The sequence below is a fragment of the Gadus morhua genome, unplaced genomic scaffold (assembly GCF_902167405.1).
Source record: "Gadus morhua unplaced genomic scaffold, gadMor3.0, whole genome shotgun sequence".
Classification (NCBI taxonomy): Eukaryota; Metazoa; Chordata; class Actinopteri; order Gadiformes; family Gadidae; genus Gadus; species Gadus morhua.
In genome coordinates, this window is record NW_021964127.1 from 594 (window position 1) to 10,000 (window position 9,407).

At 55.1% G+C, this 9,407-nt stretch overlaps 1 protein-coding gene across 1 annotated transcript; it reads right to left on the reverse strand.

The window, feature by feature from the left end:
* Positions 1-740: 740 nt before the first annotated feature.
* LOC115539055 (RGM domain family member B-like) lies at positions 741-8,447 on the reverse strand. The gene is given in 3 exon segments (XM_030350257.1): positions 741-1,227; positions 1,229-1,566; positions 7,713-8,447. Coding segments are annotated over 3 exon segments (798 nt in total). The 5' UTR covers positions 7,831-8,447; the 3' UTR covers positions 741-885.
* Positions 8,448-9,407: the final 960 nt, after the last annotated feature.

The window sequence follows — 9,407 nt, forward strand, 5'->3', positions numbered from 1 at the left end:
GTGTCTGTGTGAGTGTGTGTGGATTGTGTGTGTGTGTTTGTGTGAGTATGTGTTTTTGTGTGGGTTGGTGTGTGTCTCTGTCTATCTGAGTGTTTGCGTGTGTGTGTGTGTCTATTTGTCTGTGTGAGTGTGTGTGTTACTGAGTGAGTGTGTGTGCGTGCATGTGTAGGTGTCGGTGTGTGTCTGAGTGAGTGTGTGTGTGTGTCTGTGTGTTTTTCTGTGTGTGCGTCTATATAAAGTCATGAGTGAACGAGAATAGGGACTTCTATAGTTCAGTTATTCAAACTGATGATGTTAAGACACAGAGGAAATGTGTGCAGCAAAAACACAAACGCGCATATGAACAAACACACAAAAGAACACACACGCCTGAACAGTGGCCCCTTTCACCCTCCTCATGCTCTTAGAGGTCAGGCTCTAAGCGGCCATTATAAAAATGAAGCCCCAACACAAACTGACCTGGTCACATGACCCGGTCACATGACCCAGTCACAAGACGGGCCGCCTGCCTCACACCTAGGAGGGAGAGAGGGGGAGAGAGAGAGAGAGAGAGAGAGAGAGAGAGAGAGAGAGAGAGAGAGAGAGAGAGAGAGAGAGAGAGAGAGAGAGGAGAGAGAGAGAGAGAGAGAGAGAGAGAGAGAGAGAGAGAGAGAGAGAGAGAGAGACAGAGAGAGTGAGAGAGAGAGAGAGAGAGAGAGAGAGAGAGAGAGAGAGAGAGAGAGAGAGAGAGAGAGAGAAAGAGAAAACATAAAAGAAAGATAGAGAGAGACTGTGGGGCAGTGATTTATACTGATGTAAAAGAGGAGCATAAAGGCAACAATGGTGGACCCAGCTACAAAGCACTAATGGGGAACACCGTGCACCCCTCTAATGACCTGCCCTGTCTCAGCTCCTCAAACACCTCACTTCTCTCGTTCCTCCCTCCCTGCCCCCCTTCAACGATCCAATCACCACGCCTTCTCTCCTTTCCCCCCCTCGTCGGCTCACCTTGTTGGTCGCCGTGGCGCTGGAGCCCGTTGCCACGGGAACGTTGGTGACCTGCACCGACAGGTAGTCGTTGTCGATGAGCGGCCACGCCCCCTCCACCTTACACGTCTGGAAGCTGTCCTTAAAGGTCCTCAGGTGGGGGTCGCCGAACAGCCCGCAGAACAGGTACCCGGGCACGGCCTGGCTATGGGAGTGGCCCTGCCCGTGGGCGTGGGCGTGGCCGTGGCCGTGGCCGTGGGCCGTGGCCGTGCGCGTGGCCGTGGGCGTGCGCGTGCTGCGTGCGGCTGTGGTAGTTGCAGGGCTCGTGGGTCTCCTCGGGGCTGGTGGCGGACGTGGGCCCGTCCCGGGAGCAGTTCCTCTGGCTCATGAGGTCGGAGATGCCCAGGACGGCCGAGTGGAACACCAGGTTCCCGCGGCAGGCCTTGGCAGTGCGCTGGGTGCAGGCCGAGTACGATCGCAGCGCCATGCAGTACTCCACGTCGAAGCCATCCAGCGCCGACGGTCGGTGGATGGTCAGCGACACGAAGTCCCCCGTGCACTTCTGGATACGGCAGTGGGTGCTGGGGGGCTGGCCGCCGCCTGGGGGAGGGGGCACAGAGGGGGGAGGCGGAGTCAGAGACGGAGGAGGAGCCAGAGACAGAGTTAGAGAGGGAGGAAGAGCCAGAGAGGGAGGAGTCAGAGACGGAGGCGGAGTCAGAGAGGGAGGAAGAGTCAGGGACGGAGGAGGAGTTAGAGACGGAGGAGGAGTCAGAGACGGAGGAGGAGTTAGAGACGGAGGCGGAGTCAGAGCAGGAGGAGGAGTTAGAGACGGAGGAGGAGTCAGAGCAGAAGGAGGAGTTAGAGATGGAGGAGGAGTTGGACAGGAAGGAGAAGCCAGATTGGGAGGCGGAGATAGAGATGGAGGAGAGGTTAGAAAAGAAGGAGGAGCCGGAGCGGGAGGAGACAGAGATGGAGGCGGAGTCAGAGAGGGAGCCAGAGATGGAGGAGGAGCCAGAGACGGAGGAGGAGTTAGAGCAGGAGGAGGAGTCAGAGACAGAGGAGGAGTCAGAGACAGAGGAGGAGTCAGAGATGGAGGAGGAGCCAGAGACGGAGGAGGAGTCAGAGACGAGGAGGAGTCAGAGACAGAGGAGGAGTCAGAGACAGAGGAGTAAGAGAATGAGGAGAAGTTTGAACGGGAGGAGGAGCCAGATTGGGAGGAGGAGTTAGAGATGGAGGAGGAGCCAGGGCATGGCCTATTAGGGTAATATCTAAAAGAGAATAATGTAAGCGTACTGTTTCCTTTGCGTGTTCGTACATTCTGGCCTGCAACAGTTACAGAAGATCTCTGAAAAGTTGCACCATTTATGCCATTGGTCCAATTTTCAAAAATAACATTAATGTTGCAACTTTTTTGCGGAAGCAGAGTTGAAGTTGCAGACCCGGAACCGTTCCTATGACGTGTATGAAGCTGTCCTCTCTCCATCAGAGGTCCGGTGTAATGGGCACCACAGACACCACATGATACACATGACCCCTGACCCTAGATGCCAAGGGGACTCTCCCCCAAAACCCAGAGGAGAACCCCGGGAAGGAGACAGAGGGACCCTCCCCCGGGAACGCTGGGGGAAGGCAGAGGAATGTGTTGATGCACTGGGTGGGTTTCACACAAACACGTATAAACCGCAAACTAGGGCACCGGCGCGCTGGGACGGAGAAAGGCTCTGATGTTTAACACGCCGCTCTACCGGCTGTCTGACTTTCAGACTTCATAAAACCCACAAAGAAAAAGCCGCCATTTTGAAGTGTTGATCAATGAGAGTGTCGCCGCGGCGACGGCCTATAAAAACCACAGCAAACAGCCGCCGGGCCGAGATAGCGCCTGAATCCACACGGCCGCAGATAGGGCCGCGATAATACTTCTGACGCAGAGCTGACACCGGCACACAACTTTATTGACTACAGTCAATAAAACGCTACGGCTCCAAAAGGACCACATTATAACTTTACAACTGAACAGAGAGCTCGGAGGAGACGTGGAAGGGGAGAGCGCAGATGAGGAACTGAAACACGAAGCAGTCCTTGGAGAACAGGGATCGTGTTGTCCGTTTGAAGACGGATTTTAACGGGCCACACCGCTAATCAAACCGTCCACACCGCCTCACCAAAACCTACGCTACGATATCACTGATCAAAATGACTTTCTTGGGCCGATTCCGCTGAATAACCACTTAGGATTAGCACGCCCTCGCGGCTAACATTAGCCTTAGCGCTTGACGGATTGGTTCGACAGACAAAGGGGCTATGATGCTATCGTTTACAGGCGCGCTACCTGCTGTGGCGGATTCGGAACAATAAAGTCATTCGCCAGTTACATCGGTGACTTCGGTTTAAGTAAAGCCTGGAGAATCGGCAGTTAAAGTACTGCGTCAGACGCGGGGTGCGGCCGGCAACACAAACTCCAGTACTGTGAAATAATGCAGGTCATTCTTCCAAATCAGACCGATGGAGAATGCAAACCCCCAACCTAAGACCTCCATGGACCAACTTTTTTCCGATAATTTCTTGCGGAAACGGACGGACGGACTGACGGGGACGGGCAGTGTTTTGATTTTATGAAGCAGCCTTACATTAGAGAAGAGCGTGAAGAGCTTCTTTAATGGTGCCCCGCGGACAAGCTATCACAGTGAAGGCTACAGGCTAACGCGCTAAATGCTAAAGGCTAACGCTTTAAATGCTAAAAACGAACAATGTAAATGCTAAAGGCCAATGATGTGAATGCTAAAAGCTAGCGCTGTAAATGCCAAAAGCTACCGCTATAAATGCTAAAGGCTAACGCTATTCACTCAGAGGTGGAGCTATGAAGAGGGAGGGTGAGCAGTGGGCCACTGAGGTCATCGCTCGTAAGACCAGGCAAGCCGGAGAGGAGAGGGGGGGTGGGTCACCCTCCCTCGTGTCTCACCCCCGGACTCACTCCTGTCCGGGAGAAAATAACAAGAACACCAGCAGCCGTCCACATCATTCTCCATCAGAGAGAGAGAGAGAGAGAGAGAGAGAGAGGGAGAGAGAGAGAGAGAGACAGAGAGAGAGAGAGAGAGAGAGAGAGAGAGAGAGAGAGAGAGAGAGAGAGAGAGAGAGAGAGAGAGAGATTACGGTCCAGATCTAATGCATCAGTCACAGTGTGCTCCTATTAGATTAGACCAGAGTCTCTCCAGGGTATGGGCAGCTGCGTGCTCAGACACACACACACACACACACACACACACACACACACACACACACACACACACACACACACACACACACACACACACACACACACACACAAGCATACAAAGACAAACATACACTTGTGTGCGCACAAACACACACACACACACACACATACACACTTGCGTAGATCATCTGATGGTGGTTCTAGTAAGCGAGTGTACCAGGAAACACACTGAGCTAGCAACGCAGCGGGCTAGCTACAATCATAGCTCAGCACAGCTAGCATCACATGGACCCTGCACAGATGTGCTCGAAGAGTCCAGAATACAGACAAAGAAATCTGGGCTCAGAACAAGACAGTACTGTGGCAGCTCCATTCTCCCAATCTGGCAGGACTGTGTGTGTGTGTGTGTGTGTGTGTGTGTGTGTGTGTGTGTGTGTGTGTGTGTGTGTGTGTGTGTGTGTGTGTGTGTGCGTGTGCGTGTGTGGGTGGGGTTGTGTCTCTGTGCGCGTTTCAGACTCTGCAGTTGTCAGATCTGTGAGGTAAAGGTTCTGGAGGAACGGCGGAATGATATTGACTAAAATACTACGAGTTACGGACCCCGCAAACTCACACTGGGAGCTGGAATATCTCCCCAGCATGTTAGACCAGACACCACCTCCGGGGACACACACGTACACACACACGTACACACACACTCACACACACGTACGTAGACACACACACACACACACACATACACACGCACACACCCCCACACACACACACACACACGGATATGTGTGTGGCCAAGGCCATGCTGGCATGCAATACCCTAGGTTCTGGTGGTGCCAGTCATGCGTGTGTGTGTTTCTGTGTGTGTGTGTGTGTGTGTGTGTGTGTGTGTGTGTGTGTGTGTGTGTGTGTGTGTGTGTGTGTGTGTGTGTGTGTGTGTGTGTGTGTCTGTGTGTGCGTGACCGTGTGTTTGTAATCTAGTTTGTGAGAGCGTGTGTGTCAGCGTGTGTGTTCTGCCGACGGTAGAGACGGTCAGACCAGAGGACTGAGACCACTCTGTCCCAGTCCACCTCACAGACCTCCACCTCACAGACCTCCACCTCACAGACCTCCACCTCACAGACCTCCTCCTCTCAGACCTCCACCTCACAGACCTCCACCTCACAGACCTCCACCTCACAGACCTCCTCCTCACAGACCTCCACCTCACAGACCTCCACCGCTCAGACCTCCACCTCACAGACCTCCACCTCACAGACCTCCACCACACAGACCTCCACCTCACAGACCTCCACCTCACAGACCTCCACCTTCCCATCGCTCTACAGCTAAACCACCGTTACACCACCCAAACCATTATAACACCACCTAAACCACTATAACACCACCTAAACCACCGTTACACCCCACAAACCACGCTTTGGTGGTGGTGGTGACGACGTCGGTCCCAGTAGGGCGGATGAGGCCGTGGTCACTCCTTCATTCTCCCTGAAGGTCAGCAACGCTCCGTTGACCTACTGACCTCTGACCTCAGCAGTGTGAGGCGGGATAAGGAGCATCACCCTTCCTTACAGGATTAGATCCATTTAATTTCATTACAGTAAATGACAGAATTGTCAGCATTCCTGTACCCCCCCCCCCCCCCCCCCCCGCCCCTGCCCCCTTCCTTCCTTCAGGATGAGCAGCGTCAGGGTCTTGCCCCCCCCCCCTGCCCCCCACCCCGGCTGATTCTAGTCCGACCTGCAGGTCAATATTGTCTGTGTCAACCCCTCCCCTACCTGCAGGCTCCTGTGCCCTCCCCCCCCCCCCCTCAGGGTATGTGGGGGGCTCCCGGGAGCAGCCCTCAGCCGGGGGGGGGGGGGCTTATTGATCACCACCTCCTGAGCCCTTTCACACGCCCAGCGCTCCCATCACAGAACCAGCACTCCCATCACAGAACCAGCATTCCCATCACAGCACCAGTGTTCCCATCACACCACCAGCATTCCCATCACACCACCAGCATTCCCATCACAGCACCAGTGTTCCCATCACGGTCCAGAGCTCCCATCACACCACCAGCATTCCCATCACAGCACCAGTGTTCCCATCACACCACTCTCTCTCGCTCCCCTCTCCCTGCTCTCTCTTACTCTCTGTCGCTTTGTTTGCTCTCGCTCTCTGGCTTTGTCTCTCTCCCTCAATCTTTCTCCCCCTCTCCCGTCCCTCTCTCTCTCTCCCTCCCTCTCCCTCTCCCTCTCTCTCTCTCTCTCTCTCTCTCTCTCTCCCTCTCCCTCTCTCTCTCTCTCTCTCTCTCTCTCTCTCTCTCTCTCTCTCTCTCTCCACCTCTCTCCCTCTCTCTCGTCTCTCTCTCTCCTCCTCTCACTTGCTCTCTCTCGCCCTCTATCTGTACCGGTCCAGTGTGGCCGGTGTGGACAGAGGGGGGGTGGGTTACAGACCACAGTTCAGCCCGGGATAACCCCCCCCCCCCCCCCCCTTCATCCTAATCCAGCCCAGCGGGGGCCTGGGGTGAACACCTCTCTGCTGTCCCCGTGTCAGAGCTACCCGGAGTCCGCGGGTAACGCGAGGCTGGGGGCTCCAGAGGCTGCGGCCGCGAGGCTTTTGTTGGCAAACAACCCGGGACGATTTCAACTGATTACTGGAGGTGTGAAGGAACAACACACGGCGACCATCACCACACCGCCAAGCCCCTACACACACACACACACACACACACACACACACACACACACACAGACACAGACACACACACACACACACACACACACACACACGCACACACACACACGCGCACACACGCACATGCGCACACACACACACACACACACACACACACACACACACACACGCACACACACACACACACACACACACACACACACACACACACACACACACACACACACACAAGTTATCAGACACACAAACGTGTGTATGCACACACGCGTGCACACGAAAACACACACGCACACCAACACCATTTCACAACCAAACAACCTGGCACCGTGGCCTATACTCAAACATCCCTTCTCTTATCTTTTCCAACCCTTAATAATAATTAAAAGCTTTTCTTTAAGATATTAAAAGTCCCACCAATCCCCCTGCTAGGGAGCTTTCAGGGTCAATCCAACTGTCCAAACGCTTCCCGCAGCACTGAAGCCGGGGCTGTAATGTAGAAGGAACGGACGTGTGGATGACATCTATTCACCCTTCTGTGTCTCTCCCTCCACGAGCCATTAGCGGGCAGACAGCAGGATGACGGCCCAGGAGAGGAGAAACTCGATCCGCTCTCAGACTGCTGCACTGCCGCGGGCCACAGAGCCATTGTCAGCCAGCAATGGGCCAAGCGGCTCCAGACAAATCGCTGTCATTAATACTTCATCATACTTTAAGACGGCTTAATCGGAGAAATTAAAGTAGTAACTTAACATTTATATAGGTTAGGTTAGTTTTTGGTTTTCGTCCCATAGAGCCGCTGGTTGAAAAGTATCCTACAAAACATGCTTATTAATGAGCCATTACAGCCGAAGGCATGGATTACCTAAGTGTGCATGGAGGCAGAGAGCGAGGATCAGCAGGAGTAGTGGCGGGGGACGATGCTTGAGACGCGGGGAGAGGAGCCGCTCAGCCCCACGGCCACAGCACCCGGCTCTCCCCATCCCCGTCCATGCAGGTCCGGGGGGAAGTAGGCAGACCTCCGGGGGGCAGTAGGCAGACCTCCGAGGGGGAGTAGGCAGAACTCCGGGGGGGGGGGGGGGGAGTAGGCAGACCTCCGAGGGGGGAGTAGGCAGAACTCCGCGGGGGCAAAAGGCGGAGACGAGGGAGGGCGGAGGCGGCGGTGTGCACGGGACTCCGGGCCCCTCTCCTTCTCCTCCTTCCTCACTTCCCTCTCCTTCTTCCTCACTTCCCTCTCCTTCCTCACTTTCCTCTCCTCGTTCCTCAATTCCCTCTCCTCCTTCCGCACTTCCCTTTCCTTCCCTACCGCCCGGTGCGCAGCGGCATGAAGTCGCAGCTGCGCCGCGGAATGCTCCGTCAGGGCGGAGAGGCGAGGCGAGGAAAACAAAGTCGCTGCTCGGAGGAAGAGAACCGCGCGGCCCCTGATCTCTGCACTTTCACTCCGACTTTCCCACTCCGAGTCCCGCCGCGTTGTGTCGTAGCTACGCTGGTCCGCTACTTCCGACCAGTGAAGGGTTTTGGATCAATCTGTGTTCTTCTCTCCCGTCCCAAACACGCACACTCACACGGGTCTCTGAGAGGCTTCTCTCTCTCTACTCCTCCCCCTTCTCCCTCCTCTCCTCCCCCTTCTCTCTCGCCACTCCTCCCCCTTCAGTCTCCACTCCGCCCCTCCTCTCTCTCCTCTCTCCCCCTCCTCTCTTTCCACACTCCCCCTCCTTTCTCTCCTCTCTCCCCCTCCTCTTGCTCCTCTCTCCCCCTTCTCCTCTCCTCTCTCCCCCTCCTCTCTCTCCTCTCTCCCCCTCCTCTCTTCCCCTTCTCTCTCTCCTCTCCCCCCTCCTCTCTCTCCTATCTCCCCCACCTCACTCTCCTCTCTCCCCCTCCTCTTTCTCCTCTCTCCCCCTCCGCTCTCTCCTCTCTCCCCCTTCTTTCTCTCCTCTCTCCCCCTCCTCTTTCTCCTCTCTCCCCCTCCTCTCTCTCCTCTCTCCCCCTTCTTTCTCTCCTCTCCCCCCTCCTCTTTCTCCTATCTCCCCCTCCTCACTCTACTCTCTCCCCCTCCTCTCTCCTCTCTCCCCCTCCTCTCTCTCCTCTCTCTCCACTCTCCTCCACTCTCCTCCTCTCTCCCCCTCCTCTCTCTCCTCTCTCCCCCTCCTCTATCTCCACTCTCCGGCGATCAATAGCAAATCAGCCGATCCCTGCTGGCGGAAGACCCTCCCGGCTTCCAGAGGCGGATGGACTGGGAGACTGAGACTGGGAACATAAACTAATAGTCGGAGTGGGAAGGTGAGCTTAAAGACGGAACATACAGTTCCTAAACGAGTCTCCGTTGAATATGACCGTCGATTAAATCCGTTGAGATAGCTCAGAGCAGGAGTTCACTAGGACACAGGGCTGCGCTGAAGCACCTCTCCAATCAACAGCAGGTCTCTGAACCCTCCCCAGGAAGGGGAACAGCTAGAGGTTGGAATTAGACGTCTATATCTATTAATAAAAAAGATTAAACTAATCAATAGGCATCACAGTCCAGCCTTGTAAACCATTGATATACAGCGTAGGCTTAATG